This window comes from Siphateles boraxobius, unplaced genomic scaffold (genome assembly GCF_051911475.1).
Source record: "Siphateles boraxobius isolate OS27281-9 unplaced genomic scaffold, OSU_SipBor_1 130, whole genome shotgun sequence".
Taxonomy (NCBI): Eukaryota; Metazoa; Chordata; class Actinopteri; order Cypriniformes; family Leuciscidae; genus Siphateles; species Siphateles boraxobius.
In genome coordinates, this window is record NW_027508734.1 from 13,794,359 (window position 1) to 13,812,798 (window position 18,440).

An 18,440-nucleotide genomic window follows, 5' to 3' on the forward strand; every position below is an offset into this window, starting at 1 on the left:
GTTCCATTTGGAGCTCAGCTTTATCGTTCACTTCGTTATCGTATGACAAGCAGAATCTCAGACTTTTTGCTTTTGTGTTTCATAGATGAAAGAACAACATGGAGGTGAGTAAACGAGAATAAATCAATTTAATATTTGGCTGTTTTAAATTTATATATATATAAATATATATATAGAGAGAGAGAGAGAGAGAGAGAGAAAGAGAGAGAGAGAGAGAGAGAGAGAGAGAGAGAGAGAGAGAGAGAGAGAGAGAGAGAGTGGTCTCAGAATAGTGTTTATAACTATTCTCTTGTTTGAATCACTTTGCACAAAGCATATGCATTCATCACCAGGTTGCAGTTCTTGCACTGTCCCTTTAAGAAGCAAGTACAGCTGTCATTGGAGTGATTGTCTGAGCTTAAACTGCTCTGGTGGAGGGGTTTATGCAGCACTTCAGCAGGACCCAATCGGGCAGGTAGCACTCCTCGTTCCTGCCCCCCTCCCCCCACCCAGAGTTCCATCAGCAACGCCGGCACGGGAGAACTCCTACAGATGGGACACATGCTCACTGAAGACTGCAGAAAGTTTTAACACTGGGAAATGAGTGAAATGGCAGAACCAGCAACAATAACCAGACCCCTTATATCCTCCAAACGGCACAAGAGCATAAGAAAAAATTCCAGAAGGATTTATTCCTCATATCAGGACGATAATGGGTAAGTTGGCTTTTTGACCAAATCTGACTCCATTTTTTTTCCATTGTAAATTGCATTGGTTTATTTCACACATGATACTTGTAGACTAAAGAATTCAGTCTTTAGTAGTAATATTCATGCTTTGCAGTGGAAAAGAGCCTAATATTTCTTTTAAAAGCAAAGTTTCTAAACTTGTGGGTACAAAAACTATATTTATATACATTTATATTTTTAAGAATTTATATAAATTCATCTGTATAAATTCTTGTATACCATAATGTTTTCATAATGTTGAGTCTTGATTTCCATAATACAAGTAATTAAGATGATGCACATTGCATGTTGCTTTATGCAGTTCACATTTCTTTACATACAATATGATTAATGTGGGCAATAAGTAAGATAAAAATTAAATCACTTTGGTCATCATTTATAGATATAACTACATACAACATACACAGGTTATACTACGTATGTATATACAGTTGGAGGGTTATGAATCCATTTCACCTTCATCCTCCAAAGTCTGTTTACCTACAGTAATTTGCGCTATCAAATAAAATGAATTAATTTTACTATTAATTTTTTTATTTAAAGTGTAATAATTTACTTTAATAATAATGGCATATTATAATTATAATATGAAATATTACAAATAAGATAATAAGAACATGAAAAATGTGTGTGAGTATGATGTTTCTACATCCACTTTAATATGTTTAATGTGCTTTTCCATATAAAGCAACAGTTTTATTATGTGCTGCAAATGTTACTGTACGATTAAATAAAGTGAGTATTGATCTTTGGTTGTGTTTCAGACCATCTGATGATGAAGATAAGGATGAAGAGAGAGTGGAGAGTAATGATCCAGAGGAGATGTTCCAGAACATTCAGTTTCAGAAGGAAATCATCGCCAACATCCAAACCAAACCCTGGCCAATAAGACGCAAACTAAAAGTACTTAAGTAAGACCCCGCCAAGTTTATGTTAAGAAAAAGTCATCCGAATTTAATCATGTATTAAAATTATTACAGATCTTAAAGTTGTATTGTTCTCTAGGGGAACATTTTAAATGGCACAAGATATAAAGGTTCAAAAGTTCAGCATTTTATAAGGCCAAAAAGTGGGCGTAGAATGTTTCAAGCTCTTGATATACAGTATAATGTGATGTAAAGGTATTTTTGAGCTGTGGCCAATGTTTATACAGCAGTTGACATGACTGCAGGAAATCCTGTGATGCTCGATACATAAGTAGGAATAATGAAAAGAAATAAGCATTATTTCTTTTTAAGTTTATTATTCGACTCCATTACAGCCATTAGTCTACTTAGGAGCGATATTTCAAAATGTTTGAAACAGATCGTAGTGGCTGAGGAAAGCATCTGTGCATTAAACCCGTAAGGTAAATAATAATTAACTTCATTGCTTGAAAGCGGCCGCTATATTTACAATGTGATGCCTGGAGAACAAACTAAATTGGCTGAGTAATTGTTTCATTAGCCTAACCAGCAGTTTCTCATTTTACTGGGTACCGATCACTGAGGCTTGTTTGGGCGGGGGTCAAGGATGCGCAAATGTTACAGCAAGAGCACATTGTGCTTATTTCTGGTAAAGTCTATGCATCTGGCAAAGCCATGCCGAAATACTGTAAAATGCAATACAGCTACTTTTATGGTTTAAATACAATTTTGACCATGTTGGTATAAATAAAAAAAATTAAAATAGCTTTAGATGGAATGGAGTAGTGCATGTTATACAGCAAAGGACCTCAAATTTCCAAATGTCCCTGACCAACATAACGCTTTTATTATTTATTTATTTCAGAGGTTCGCGTCCACCCTAAGATAAAAAAAAATCTGATTATCCAACCAAGAATTTTATTAGCACATTTATCTTTGAAGTTAGTTACAATAACTGGCAGGTTTATGCCTGATGGTTCATGGAAGAGATACATGCTACATTTTACGAGTGTCCTCATCATCTTTGGGTGAGTGCCCATGATTGCATACACCCACCTTCTGAAGAAAGTACCCCCCCCCCCCCCCAAATCAATTTTCAATCTGTATTTGTTTGATGTTTCTATTATGTTGCCATTGAATTTATGGACTTTTTTCTTTCTTTCCTTTTTTGTTGGTTTGTTTTTCATTTTTATTAATAAAGAAACCAAAGAAGTGCCACTTTTAATGGGTAAAACATCTATGAAAGGCAAACATTAATAAAAGAGTGTGTTTGTGTTCATGTTAACACAACAGGAACACACTAACCACTGCTTCAGTGCACAGCAGGTTATGGTGTAGATTGCTAAAGCTCAGTGTATTTGTTTGTGTGTGTTTTAGGCAAGCCAGAGAGATTGTTCTTAAGTATGAGGGCAGACTGACCAGGACACGAGGTTACCAGGCAGCCGGGGCAGATGTACGTTTTATGCAACCTTTTATTTACAGAATTTGTTCATTGGAATTTTTTTTTTTTCATTATTTTGTTCACCTTTTGTATTGGCAGTATACAATTTTTAAACAAGTTGTGCATGTTGCTTACAGCTTTATTCAAGGTTTTTGCTAAGGCAAGTATTGCTATCTGTCTGTCTAAACTGCTTTTGTCTTTTTCATGTTATAGCTTCTCTCCTTTTTTTCTTTCAGTTTTTTTCATCAGCTGTGTGTTTGTGAGATTCCGGTTAAGGTTCTGCATGTCTCTGGTTCAGTGGTGCTCCTCATCTGCTCACAGACGCTGCACTCAAATTTATGGCCTGTTGTTATAGCCTGGTTTAATTAAAATGTCCAATGGTATTCGCCAAGGCTGCCCAAGCACCATTAAAATTAATTGACTTTTTAGCAAGTGGATTTGATGGTGAATTATTAATTCTGATGATGGCTTTTTATTGCAGATTGAAAATCAGATACCCGTACACATTGATTTAACAAATTATGATCTCACTATCCTTATACATGAGAACTCGGGTATCACAGGTCTTTCAGCATTGAATCTTTATTTACTTGTGGATTCATCTGTCTACAAACTATCCTAATCAAACATTTGCTTATGTTAGAATTTTATCTAACTGTTGTATTTGTTCTCATGTGATCATAAATGTTTGTTTGCAGTTGCTGAAAAAGATTTCAAGAGTCCTCTACAACATTGTTGTTCTGTTCATTCCCTGGGAGATGAGGATTAAAAAGATTGAAAGTTAGTATCCTGAGTTAGTATGTGTTTAATTTGTCTGCAGATATAAATATTAATATGTTATCCTCATATTGCAAGGCGTAAAGAAAAACAATATTATTTGATCACACAACTGAATGATAAAATAGTTCTAATATTGGAAATATATTAGACCTTATGCATATTCACTGTAAAAAATATACTTTGTCAGGTAACCTAAAATGTACATCCATGTGGAAACTATCTAGATTAATTAGTGTGATTAATGTCAAAATTGTAATAGGACTGAAACAATATAACCCTTACAGCTATAAGTATTTTAAGGGTCAGATCAGGTAGAAATAACTCTACTGTACACTAAACAGTATGTTGTTTTCGAAGGTCATTTTGGATCAGGAGTGGCCTCTTACTTCATATTCCTACGATGGCTGTTTGGGATCAATATAGTTCTCACTATTATGACTGGAGCCTTTATTGTGCTGCCTGAGGTTTGTATGCACTGCATTAATTCTTAAAATTAATTAATAAGCTATATGTTCAGAATATAAACATTTATAAATTAAAGTGTCATGGAAATCTTCATTAACAAAGGATCTTTTAAAGTGGTCCTATAAATCCCTTTTCAAAGTCTTGATTTTGTTTTTGGGGTGTAGTAGAATGTGTTTTCATGCTTGATTGTTCAACAAACACGCCAACCAATGGGTTAACACACTGATCCTACAAAACCCAACCAAATGTCTTATAGCGTTGGTTGACGTCTGTCAGTGCAGTGTGTATTGGCCTTTAAGCATTATTCATGACATTATTCTCCTTTATTATTGTTTCAGAAAGCATGCACAGATATTTAAATGCTGCTGTGGGTTCATACATTATTTGTAGACACCATCTTTTATTGAAACTCTACAAGGCCATCTTTAGACCTGGAAATGGAAAACATGGTTAGATTTATTTCACTCCCAGTGCAGAGACACAAAGCAATTTCTGCTTGGGTATGATCTGTTGTCCTCTATCATTCCCTCTGTCTCTCCAATCTGTCCAATCAGCTCCTGGCCGGCGCTCCATTTGGGACCACCCGCAGCAAGACCATTCCCAAGGATCACCTTTCCTCCGCACAAGACCTGGACACCATCTGGTCATTGGGGGCAAGATTATTATCTCTTTTTTTTACTGCTTTACTAATGTGCTGTACATATTATCAGCGTAACTTAGGGATTTAATAGCAAATAATTTATTTGTGCTTTGCAATCTGCCCCTTTGTTTTTTTTTCTTCTATGTCTGTGTTGCAGGGATATCTACAATACTCAGTACTTTTTTATGGCTACTACGGCAATGTGCGTAAAATCGGCAGCGCTGGCTACAGACTACCCTTGGCCTATTTTATGGTCGGGATGGCAGTTTTTGCCTACAGCTTCATCACTTTGTTAAGAAAGTAATCACCACTACAAAGATGCTTTGCTTGAATTCACTGATTAACTTACATTCACATTTATGCATTTGGTCCTAATGAGACTTGCAGCACATTCAAGCTGTACTTGTTTTTTAGTTCATGCATTCCCTGAGAATCGAAGCCATAACTAATCAAGGTGTGGACTTTCTGTTGAAGCTGGTTTACCAAAGATCTGGCTGACCTGGATTACATTTATGATGTTTTTAAGTAATTTAAGGCCATTTGGTTTATTTGTATGCAGTCATGGTCATTATAAACTCCGGTATGCAAAATACCTGCATGGAAATTCTTTAGGAAAAGCTCTATTTGTGTTCCTTGGAAAAGTAGATGGTTACTAGTTCCATAATGCAACTTCATTTGCTGTTTTCTATCAGAATGGCTAAAAACTCCCGCACGAGTTTAGCCGGCACATCCGACGAGAATTTCACTTTCTGCTGGCGTGTCTTCTGTGCGTGGGACTACCTGATTGGGAACCCAGAGGCGGCCGAGAGTAAAGGGGCAGCCATTGTCAATAGCATCAGAGTGAGCGTCTCCTACATCCAACTGACCGAAATAAACAATCTGTCCTTGATTCAATTATCAATGATCATCCAGTTTTAATTCAATTAAGGGAGGTTTATGTTTCATTGTTAGTGCTGATTTCCCAAGGAAAACATGTTATCTAAGTCTCATCAGTATCATGCTAAATTCCAGATATTTCTTTGGAATATCGTTCAGTTTGAAAACAAATGTTGCATGTTTTTAAAAAAGTTAAGTTGTGATTTAACTCAAATTTATGATAATCATAGTTCCCATTAAGGACAGCAATATATTAGTCAGGTAAAGATTTGGCCATTTTGCGCATTGGCCAGTAACTGTGCCAGTTTTTAGCTCTTCCTTGTGTCCAAGTCTACCCATAATAGTAAACGTTTTTGCTTTTACATATTTTTGTTAAATTTGAGAGCAAATATTAATTTAAAGTAAAATGTTCATTTAATTGTATTTAATTAGATCATTGAACTGTATAATATACTGTAGGTATTATATTGAACATCGGCTGTCCAGTTTTCATATTTTTATCATATTGGTTGACTGTTTTAAAAATCATTTTCCTTCTTTTTTTTTGACGGTACCAGATTACCACAATTTATTGAAGTAACAGTAACTACAGTGCCTATTTGGCATAAATTATGATTAATGTTTCTTGGGTTTTGGATTATCTTTTGGATGGTAACTAACCAAAAATGTTTTATTACTTTTTTTAGGAGGCCATTGTAGAAGAGCAAGAGAAGAAGAAAGAAACAAGCTTGCAAGTTTCCCTATTTATCTGTGTTTCCATTATCACCTCAACAAAACCCTAAGTGCTGACTTAAGTGTTTTCTCCAAAGTTTCTGAGAAGTGCATGTTTAACAAAACGGGCTTTTGAGGCTGGAATGATGGTATCAGTAAGTGACTTACAGCGATGTGCTGTTCCTCTCTATCTGGGGCTGTTGTCACAGCTCTTGTAATGCTGCCTCAGACAGCTTTGATTTATACATCTCCTCCCTGTTCCAATGCAATCGCAGCAGAACATGCGAAACGGAGAACACCCTGCCATATTTTATACAAACAGCCTTTTACTGCAGGCGGATGACTGCACCTAAATTGCCATCAGACCTGCTCACACATTTAAGCCGATTATTATATTGCTGGAATGCGACACCCATGCACACAGGGTTACGCTAACATTTGTAGAGTATCTCTAGATTATCATAGCTAAACTTGGTTGAATCTAATGAGACCAGGCCATTTCCCCCGGGAATCAAATTGAATAAAAGAAGAAAACAGTTTTATTTTGCATGTAGAAAATGAAGCCTGATTTTGAAGTCATTAATTATTTGATTTATTTGTTTTATTATTATTTTAATGATAATTTTTAAAGAATGCGTACTCCACAAATTAAATAATGTGAAATATAATCTAGACATGAGATATTTGTATAGATGACTTTCTTATATATCTCTGTAGAGTTTTGAATATGATGACAGAACATTTCTGAAGTACTTGCCTATTATTCACTTGCTTTTGTCTGTGGTAAAACTTGTCAGGCAAACTGGGAAATGAAGTGCGTTAAGTCAGAAAAAGAGATTGTTTATTGATGCTGTGCTTGCAGTGTTCAGCCAATGCTGATTTAGGGGAAATAAACCCTGTTATGAAGCTTGAAATTCTCTTAAGCATGTATTCTGTCGCTTTTACCGTGTTTATAACCTCGTGAATTAGACACATGGTGTCTGAATAACTTTTATTGAAGTATTTTTGGGGGTTTATTGGTCCCTGGCAATAGAAATTGCACATTGACTACACATTAGTCATAAAGTAAATCAGCTTATAATACAATGTGGTTTTTCTTATTACTCATCCCTCTGTAATATTGAGGGATGGGTATCGAGATCGCGGTTCTGTTTAAGAACTGGTTCCAAATGTTCCAGAACTGGTGATTCGATAAGAAATGCACAGTTCAATTGTGCTTATCGGTTCATTTTGCATTTCCATTTTGAACCATTCAAGCGCAAAAGCTGCACACTTTTTTTCTGTGCTTCTCATTCCAGCTCTGGAATCTAATAGTCAGAGATCGGATATGTTATAAAATAAAAATTTATATTCCTCTTATCTATCCCTTTGTGCATTTTAATATGATTTTAAATCATGCGCAAGACCCGCACACTGTTTTTTGTGCTGCACACACATTCAAAGCGCAGAAAAGGTGATTTAATGTGATTTTTAAAACATTCGTGCACAAACATCCAAAGCGCGCTCACAGAAAAAGTTTTTAATATGTTAAAATGTGTTTTTAAACCATTCAAGGCCCAAGAAGATACACTGTTCACATGTGTAACAGTATAATGGGTCCGTGCAGCCCTTAAAGGGACAGCAGCCTATCCATCTGCTGTCTCTATAATAACAAACAACAAAAGACAAATAGAAAATTCAGGTGCTTACTGAATTACCTCTGTAACTATATTTGTAATGTATATTTTATTCATAAAATGCAGCATTATTTTACATTTGATTACAGTTTCTGTACCTGAAAATCTTGAAACACCTGAAAATCTTGAAACACTGTTTATTTCAGTTGTATTTTTGCTCTGTTGTATTTATTTGTTCTTTTTAAATTACTGCGTGTTTATTTGTCTTTAATAATGCTTGAAATTTCTATTAGTTAGGCTAGTTGTTTTATGGTATTTTTCAACTATAGGCAAAAGTTCCTTGTGTAAGTGTTATTTAGCCTGTTAATATTTGTTACTATGGTATTCAGGTACAATTAAATATTTTATATTTATATTCAGAATAGTTCAAATTCAAACGATACCCTACCCTAATAATATCTGTTTCTGATTGCTCAATAACAGCATGATGCACATATTTTTCTATAATTGCCCTAAACTGTATAATTGACCATTTTCCTGTCACTCAATTAGTTTCAGGTTTCTCGCAATGCTCTTTGTCCTCTTTCTTCCTACATAAAACAATTGTAAGGCAGTAATCAATAGTTAATTTCGATTTTTTAGAATGGAACTGTGTAAGTGTGTTAATGTATAGTCATTCATTCATCATCACAAAATAAATCCCTTTCAGAAAGATATAGGATACTGATCACCCCTCCTAAATGTCTACATTATTCCTTATTTATTTGTCTATGTAACTAAAGGTTCATAACAAAGATAGTTGTGTACCTGACTGTATTATTTTCTCATTAAGTTTAGCTTCTATCCCAACAGGGCCGTACTAATTAGTTTGCGGATTCTGGCAAACATTCTCGTGCTGCTATCATTGGCCGGCAGCATCTACATCATCTACTTTGTCGTTGATCGTTCTCAGAAACTGGAGCAAGAGAAACCTGAGCTAACACTCTGGGAGAAGAACGAAGTATGTTATATTTTATTCAAATGTACTTCAGTACACAAATAGACAATGCAAAAAAGGACTAGTTTTATTTTTCTTCTTCTTTAATTATTAATTATTTTCTTCATTCCATTATTATTATTATTATTTACCACATTTTTTTATTATTATTTAATTAATTCTTATTTAATATATCTACTTATTCGACTTTTCTTCTTCATATTATTATTTAATTATTCAATTATTCACCACATTTGTTATTATTATTATTATATTATACAGCACAACTGTAAAATTACAATACTAATTTTAATAGCTGTCTTAATTTCTTCATTTTCAAACGTTAGACCCTTTGAGCATTTATTTTGACAGGAACTCGCTTCTCAAAAATGTTAAAGTTTGGGAAGATGATTGGCGCACTTTACATTCCAAAATGCACGTTATTTATATATAGTTAGGGTATATATAGCAACCCAAACTCAGAGCAGATGCAGAAATAAGTTAAAGGACAAGTTCGGTATTTTACACTTAAAGCCCTGTTTTAAGATTGTTTCTGATGAAATAGAATGGTTAAGATTGAAATTTGGACAAATGCTGCTGTCCCCAGAATTTTCGGTTCCCTTTCGTTGTCACTCCGAGTTACGTCGGATGACGACGAATGGGGTTTCGCTTAGAAAGCCTATCAACTTCGAGTATTACAAAACGAGCCAATGGCAAAGAAATGCCATGGGTCTGCGGAATTTGCATGACGTAACTCCGCCCCACCTCGTGGGTATAAAAGGAGGACGCCGGCAACAGGCAGATATGTTTTCGCTTCGGAGCCAAGTGTAATTCTTCACTCCCTAAGCTATCTCTGATTGTCAGCTTCTTACGAGACGAGCAACTCTCCAGTGTTGGTGAGACGGCGATCTCCCGGCGAGTACACACTTCCTGCTTTCTGAGCGTGGTTTGCCAGCAAGTGTGTTCTCCGCGGGCGCTTCAGCACTGAGTTTCTCTCACAAAAAGAGCTTGCGTCTTTTTAAAGATGCCTCGCCCGTGCACTTCTGGTTGCGGTCGGCTGGTGCCTGACTCTGATGGGCATGAGCGCTGCTTGGTGTGTTTGGGCTTTAATCACGCTAGAGCAGCGCTCGTGGATGAGTCATGTTCTTTCTGTGGGAACATGACCATCGCAACACTTAGATCGAGACTCAATGATCTTGCAAGAGTGAGAGTCCCCTCATCCACACCCCGATCTAGCGCCTCCTCGAGAGGCCCTACTTCGGCTGGTGGCCAGGGCGATCTGAGGGTGACTGTGTGGAACAAAGCGCCGACTATTCGTCCGTGCCCCGCAGCACCTTCTCCAGTGTTGCAACCCGCGAGCGTTCAGGGGATCCCCGCGGGACCGTCCTTTGAGGTCCCACGGGTGTCCTTTGGCGCTCCAGAGGAAGATGCGATGTCAATCGCAGCATCACAAGGCCGGTCTGATTCGTCTGGAAGTGACGACTCGTCACAGCTGCCACCCTCGGGTGTGAATACGGCTGTGGCTCAGTCCGATTCAGAGATGACGGCCATGCTTTCCCGGGCGGCCGCGAGCATTGGTTTGGAGTGGAACCCTCCACCCTGTCCTGAGCGCTCGCGGCTGGACGATTGGTTTTTGGGTGCAGCTGCGGCTTCCCGTCCTCAGCCTGCCCCAATAACTTTCTTCCCGGACGTGCATGATGAAATCTCGAAGTCCTGGAAGACTCCCATGTCTTCCCGTGACCGCTCGTTGGTTTCATCCGCCTTTCCTCCCCTCGATGGGGCAGCCGCCCGTGGGTACACTGGGCTCCCACCGGTTGAGCGCTCTGTTGCGATGCAGCTGTGTCCTCAGAGTGCTTCTTCTCGCGGCGAGCCTAAGCACCCATCCAAAGCCTGTAGGTTCTCGTCTACCCTAGTGGCGGAGTCCTACAAACTCTTTCAGAGGCTCCTGGGGCATATGGCATCTGCAGCCGCGGCAAAGCCACTCGGATTGCTTTATATGAGACCGCTTCAGCTTTGGCTTCGCGACCGAGTCCCGAGGTGGGCATGGCAACACGGCACCTTCTGAGTAACAGTTACTCCGTCCTGCCGTCAGACCTTCACCCCGTGGTCGGACCTCAGTTTTCTACGGGCCGGAGTGCCCCTGGAACGAGCTTCGCGGCACGTTGTTGTAACGACAGATGCCTCCTCCACGGGCTGGGGTGCCATGTGCAATGGACGTGCTGCCGCGGGCTCCTGGACAGGACCCCGCCACCTCTGGCACGTCAATTGCCTCGAGTTGCTGGCCGTACGTCTTGCTTTGCGCCGCTTCCGGGCCGTGCTCAAGAACCAACACGTACTAGTCCGTTCAGACAATACCGCCACTGTAGCGTACATAAACCATCAAGGTGGTCTACGCTCCCGTCGTATGTCGCAACTCGCCCGCCACCTCCTCATATGGAGTCAGAAGCATCTGAGGTCGCTTCATGCCATTTATATCCCCGGAGCCCTGAACTGTGCAGCCGACGAGCTCTCACGGCTTCAGCCCCTCCCGGGAGATTGGCGACTCCATCCCCAGTCGGTTCAGCTGCTTTGGGACCAGTTCGGGGACGCACAGATAGATCTGTTTGCCTCTCACGACTCGACCCATTGCGACCTGAATTATTGCCTGACCGAGGGCACGCTCGGCACGGATGCACTGGCGCACAGCTGGCCGCGGGGCCGCAAATATGCGTTTCCCCCAGTGAGCCTTCTTGCGCAGACCCTGCCCAAGGTCAGGGAGGACGAGGAGCAGGTCATTCTGGTCGCGCCGTACTGGCCCGCCCGGACCTGGTTCTCCGAACTAGTACTCCTCGCGACAGCACCTCCTTGGCCGATTCCCCTGAGGAAGGACCTCCTTTCTCAGGGACGGGGCACCCTATGGCACCCTCGTCCCGATCTTTGGAACCTCCACGTGTGGCTCCTGGACGGGACGAGGCAGGTTTGAGTACCCTACCACCAGCGGTGGCGACTACCATCACTTCCGCTGGAGCGTCGTCCACAAGACACGTCTATGCATTGAAGTGGAACCTCTTCGTCAACTGGTGCTCTTCTCACCGAGAAGACCCCCGGAGATGTTCGATTAGTGTCGTGCTTTCCTTCCTTCAAGATAGGCTGGAGCGAAGGCTGTCTCCCTCCACCCTGAAGGTCTATGTTGGCGCTATTGCCGCACACCATGACCCGGTCGAAGGTAAGTCTGTTGGAAAGCACGACCTGATCGTCAGGTTCCTGAGAGGAGCGAGGAGACTGAATCCTCCTCGCCCTCCTCTCGTTCCCTCTTGGGACCTCTCAGTGGTTCTAACTGCCCTGCAGAGTGCTCCCTTTGAGCCGTTGCAATCAGTGGAGCTTAAGTTCCTGTCTATGAAGACAGCGCTCCTGGTTGCATTGGCCTCCATCAAGAGGGTAGGGGACCTGCACGCATTCTCCGTTGACGAAGCGTGCCTGGAATTCGGGCCGGCTTACTCTCACGTGATCCTGAGACCCCGGCTTGGATATGTGCCCAAGGTTCCTACCACTCCCTTCCGGGACCAGATGGTGAACCTGCAAGCGCTGCCCCCGGAGGAGGCAGACCCAGCCTTGGCACTGCTCTGTCCAGTACGCGCTCTCCGCGCCTATGTAGACAGGACGCAGTGTTTCAGGACCTCAGACCAGCTCTTGTCTGTTATGGTGGGAAGCTGAAGGGAAAGGCTCTCTCCAAGCAAAGGTTGTCTCACTGGATAGTGGACGCCATTGCTTTGGCATACCAGCAGCAAGGTCGACCGTGCCCCCTTGGTGTGACTGCCCACTCCACCCGGAGTGTGGCATCCTCTTGGGCTCTAGCGCATGGCGCCTCGCTAACAGACATCTGTAGAGCTGCAGGCTGGGCGACACCTAACACATTCGCCAGATTCTACAATCTCCGAGTGGAGCCAGTGTCCTCTCATGTACTCGCTTCAACCAGCTAGCACTGGACCCGCTCAGGTGTCTTTGCTTGCTCGCCATTCCACTCCACGGACTGGATACGTGCGATATTCTCCTCAGGTGAGCTTCCCCGAAAGCCCGGAGTTCCTCCAGCACTCCTGACGTTGGCGCCAGTGTTTATTGCCTGTGCGTCGGCTAGGTGCCTCCCGTGTGCATGGTCCCTCCCCTGAAGCGACCCCCACATGTGTATTTCCACTGTAAGCCTCTCGGAGCATGTGTCTTTCCCTTGGCAAGCCTCCTTGCCACCCCTGGGGTTGAAATATTACACCTGCGGCTGGACACCCCAGTGTTCTCCATATGCATCCCTCAGGATCATATGTGTACTTTCTAAGTCCCCCCCTCTGGGTTGGCAGTAATTGCATATTTCCCCTAAACTTGGGATATGCTCCCCAGTGTACCTTGGTATTCCTGTGCTAAATAGGAGTCCTTCGTCCGTGCCAGTCTCACGACAGGGATCTCAGATTTACGCAGGGCACTGGAAGACAGCTGAGAAGGTGGCGTGATTAGACTGGTAACCCCATTCGTCGTCATCCGACGTAACTCGGAGTGACAACGAAAGGGAACGTCTCGGTTACGTTTGTAACCCTCGTTCCCTGAGTAGGGAACGTGGACGTTGCTTCTGCCTGCCACTTTACGCTCTACCGCGGGGAATCGCCTGAGCTCAGTCTTGGCTCCTCAGCGAAGAAACATATCTGCCTGTTGCCGGCGTCCTCCTTTTATACCCACGAGGTGGGGCGGAGTTACGTCATGCAAATTCCGCAGACCCATGGCATTTCTTTGCCATTGGCTCGTTTTCTAATACACGAAGTTGATAGGCTTTCTAAGCGAAACCCCATTCGTCGTCATCCGACGTAACGTCTCCGTTCCCTACTCAGGGAACGAGGGTTACATACGTAACCGAGACGTTTCTGTGTTACCACCCCCCCCACCTCCCCAATGGTTTCATAGGGGCACTGGATCAATCAATCATAAAACGCATTAAACTTTAGTTTACAAAGACGTGAAACTCACAGAGTGTTCTGGGATCTTCATTGATATGCTCACACAAAAATCACTTCAAAAGATGTTTTCCAATAGATGTTTTACCATTCGTTGTAAAACTGTGGACCTATTTTTCCAAACGCCTCACAACCGCGGACATTCTTCCGTTGAGAGCTTGAATAATAGACACTCCAGCCCAGTTGGTGGCGATAATGCACCTTTGTCAATGTTTGGATAGCGTAGCCTACGGTACCGCACCTGCATAACTACTGAAAGAATACAAACAACCCCATTTCCGTTTCCGTCGGCGGAGTAATACCGTTACCGCACAGAACATCCTATACAAGTCAATGGAGTTGGACAAAAACTACGATAAAACCTGTTGGAAAGCATCTTTTGCAGCGATTTTTGTGTGAGCATATCAGTGAACACCCCAGACCACTCGGGGAGTTTCACGTCTTTGTAAACTAAAGTTTAATGCGTTTTATGATTGATTGATCCAGTGCCCCTATGAAACCATTGTATAGGTGGGGGGGTGCTAACACAGAAACCGAAAATTCTTGGGACAGCAGCATTTGTCCAAATTTCAATCTTAACCGTTCTATTTCATCAGAAACGATCTTAAAACAGGGCTTTAAGTGTAAAATACAGAACTTGTCCTTTAATGTTCAATCAAGCTGCTCTGAGACGGAAACCACTGGATCATGAGTTGCTTGTGTTTAAAACAACAGAGTGCCACGCTTCACTCCAAAACACACATGGCATATATTTATTTAATTAAATCACTTTGTAATTTGATAATCGCACTAAGCCATATCGCAGTTTCGGTTTTATTTTGATCAATCATGCAGATTATTGTTTTCATAATTTATTTAATTAATTGTATTATTATTAATTATTTAATTCTTGTAAAATTTTTGCAGGGCCAACGTACTTAAATGTAACAATTACATTAATAATTCAATAAATAATTAAATGAAAATATCTACTTTGTCTTATTTTATCCTTCATATTATATTTATTTATTTATTTACTTACTTACTTTATTTAATAGTTTATTCGTATTATCTAATTGTTCATCCCTTTCTCTCCTCTTTTTCATCTTCTTATTTAATTCTTCTTGCTTCAGATATTTGAACTAGTATTAGTGTTTATGTGGTGTGTGTCTGAGGAAGATGAATGATGTGAATTGGGTTTCTTCATCAGGTGAGTGTGGTGGTGTCCCTCATCACAATGATTGCTCCTTCAGCATTTGAGCTAGTGTCCCAGTTGGAGATGTACCACCCCAGAACAAGTCTCCGCTTCCAGCTTGCTAGGTAAGAACATCACTGTTTGAACACTTTTATTGCTCTGGTTTTGTGTTGTTTTTTTTTTATTAAAAGAGAAATGTGCCTTTTTTTTTAGAGTCCTGGTGTTGTACCTTGGAAACCTCTACAGTTTGATTATTGCCCTGCTGGATAAAGTCAACAGTATGAGCTCTGCTGTGAGTCACAATTATATTCTTATTTAATCCTCAACCTTTTCTCTGAGGCTGCACGATTGATCAAAATAAAACCCAAACCGCGATATGGCTCAGTGCGATTATCAAATTGCAAGGTGATTTAATTAAATAAATATATGCCCTGTGTGTTTCAGAGTGAAGCGCGGCACTCTGTTGTTTTACACACAAGCAACTCATGATCCAGTGGTTTCAGTCTCAGAGCAGCTTGGTTGAACATTAACTTATTTCTGCATCTGCTCTGAGTTTGGGTTGCTTATAACGTAAATTTGGGAATGTAACATGCGCCAATCATCTTTCCAAACTTGTAAACTTTTGAGAAGAGTGTTTCTGTCAAAATAAAAGCTCAATGGTTTAACGTTTGAAAAAGAAGAAATTAAGACAGCTATTAATATTAGGATTGTAATACAGTTGTGCTTTACAATATAATAATAATAATTATAATTATAATTATTATTATTAAATTTTTCTTTAATATATTATTTTCTTTTAAAATAAAGAAATAATATAATAAAGAAAAATATTGCAATAGTAATAATTATTATTTTGTCTAATATGTGTATTTAGTAGTAGTAATAATACAAATTATTATTATTTATTTGTTTTTTGTTTTGTTTTTTTCAAACCATGCTGCTCTACTTACTGTTGATTTACTTAATATGATTTATTGCTCAGCTGCAAATAAAGTAGTCACCAAAAATGGTGTCCTGCCTAGGAATATTGACATCTTCATCCTTTATTCAAATATTATTAAAAATGTGTTAAAGATTTAGTAAGCAATTTGTAGTTGTGCTTGGAGTCAGTTGTTTTATTTGTGCTAATGCAATAAAAGATGCCAAATTGTGCAGACAAAATTTTATGCTAGGCTGTCATACAAAGAAATTACGAACATATGCAAAAACTAGAGAGAACCAACTAAATATTAATAACTGATTATGTTGTAGTCAGTGCTTTTTGCCATGAGCTTTTTGTTTTTCTATGGTTTTTTTTCACTTAGTAAAATAAACCCTGTAGCTGTAGTTTGCCTTTTTTGCCAAATAATTTTGTCAGATAAATACCTTAACCAAGTGTAGTGCTTTTTGTTCTTCCTTCATATTTAAAAAAAAATATATAAAATGTTTTCCTCATATTTCGATGATTTAATTGTACATGCAGGGACATTAAAAACAAATATCTCCCCAACCATCACTTTTTTGCCCACTACTGTGAATGTTGAATGTTTATTATATAATAAACATTCAACATCAAAGCATTTTTTTTTATGTGCAATGAAAATATTATTCAGATATTTACCATTCTTTAGTTAGAAAAATTAAATGTAACATAAAAAATGTAAGTAAATCGTACACGTTTTGAATCCTTCCAGATTACTGTGGGTACAGTAAACCTGTCTAACTCAACATCGTACCTAGCGACCATTTCCCAGCCTACCGAGGAGAACCTGTCCACCATTGTCCCGGATATCGTGGAGCGACGGGACAGCATGCTGAACATGACTCTTCTGGACCTCAACAACAGTGTGACCACTATCAAGAGCACCACACCCTCCAGAGAGCCAATAAGAATGCAGTCCCTGCTAAACCAGACCGTCCTCTATGAGTACAACACCAGGTCACAGCTAGACCCCTGCTGGGAAACATATGTTGGCCAGGTACTCCTTCACATGGAAATCATTGCTCTCTGTCCCAGATTATCAGGGACTTTGCTGGTATTCACTCCTGGCTGGGCCCTTCATAGGCTCATCCTCAGCTAATACCTGAATATGCTATTCATTCGCTTCCGTATTTATCAGCGTATTACATACGTAACCGAGACATTTCATATTTTTAAACCCTAATTTTTTCAAAGATTTTTGACTTAAATATTTTTTCTATTTTAAGAGGCTATTTCTATTCTTGAAATAACTGATTATATATTTTATTGTATAATACAAAGACATTTATACACTTTTTTTAGTGTGTCTTAAGTGGCCATATACACTTTGTATATACTGATACATTATACAGAGGCATTATTGTGACAAACAATATAAATATTTTTCCTTCTGGAGGAGAAGAATATAGATTGTATTTGTGGGTTGAAATATCCAGCCCAGCTTATATTTAATGAAATTGCTGTCAGGTTGATCTTTCTCTTGGTTTAAATCCAAAGATCTGATTTAGCGTCCTGCTTGGAGATACTGATGGTCTGTGGAGGGGTAAAATTGCACCCTGCACAAAGAAGGTAAATGCAGGCTGTTTATTTTATTTATCTTATTTACAGGAGATGTTAAAGCTCTCCATCATTGATATGATCTTCACGGTGGCAAGTATCCTACTCATTGATTTTATCCGTGGACTGGTGGTTCGATACTTGAGTGACTGCTGCTGTTGGGACTTGGAGAGCAAGTTTGTAAGTCTGTCACTTCTGTTCAAAAACACACTTTGAGAGGTTTTTCAAGCAGATTTGTGATCAATCGATAGGACTGTTAAGATGGAATAAAGTATGTTAACATTGAAAACCCCATCACTTTTAAGCTTTTTTGTCACTTTTTTGTCAAATTAAATAGCAGATTTCTGCTGATTTGACCCTCACAAACTGCAGAAAATAATGTGTACTATTTCATGTGTTAAGACTAAAGCATTATGTTACTTAAGTGAACTAATCACTTGTCATTTATGTTTTGGATTCTGAATTTTCTATAGCAGGGATTCCTAAACTCTAATCCAAATTTTTTTTCAACCCCTTATTTATATTTGATATAATTTAACAACACATTCGCAAGTTCACGGTTGTCTGATATTCGTTAATGGTCACATGACATGCAGGTAAACAAATCAAACTTGACATCTATTTTAGTAAGTGTTTA

General features: G+C 39.8%; 1 protein-coding gene across 1 annotated transcript in view; it reads left to right on the forward strand.

The window, feature by feature from the left end:
- The first annotated feature begins 368 nt into the window (after positions 1-368).
- Positions 369-18,440, forward strand: part of tmc3 (transmembrane channel like 3) — a 51,843-nt gene continuing 33,771 nt past the window's right edge. The window contains exons 1-14 of the mRNA XM_077227953.1: positions 369-695; positions 1,493-1,639; positions 3,011-3,086; positions 3,773-3,854; positions 4,212-4,318; positions 4,874-4,972; positions 5,117-5,259; positions 5,652-5,799; positions 6,522-6,565; positions 9,015-9,162; positions 15,301-15,410; positions 15,499-15,577; positions 16,959-17,243; positions 17,855-17,983. Of these exons, the coding sequence (XP_077084068.1) occupies positions 580-695; positions 1,493-1,639; positions 3,011-3,086; positions 3,773-3,854; positions 4,212-4,318; positions 4,874-4,972; positions 5,117-5,259; positions 5,652-5,799; positions 6,522-6,565; positions 9,015-9,162; positions 15,301-15,410; positions 15,499-15,577; positions 16,959-17,243; positions 17,855-17,983 (1,713 nt within the window). The 5' untranslated portion in view covers positions 369-579. The remainder of the gene's footprint in view (positions 696-1,492; positions 1,640-3,010; positions 3,087-3,772; positions 3,855-4,211; positions 4,319-4,873; positions 4,973-5,116; positions 5,260-5,651; positions 5,800-6,521; positions 6,566-9,014; positions 9,163-15,300; positions 15,411-15,498; positions 15,578-16,958; positions 17,244-17,854; positions 17,984-18,440) is intronic.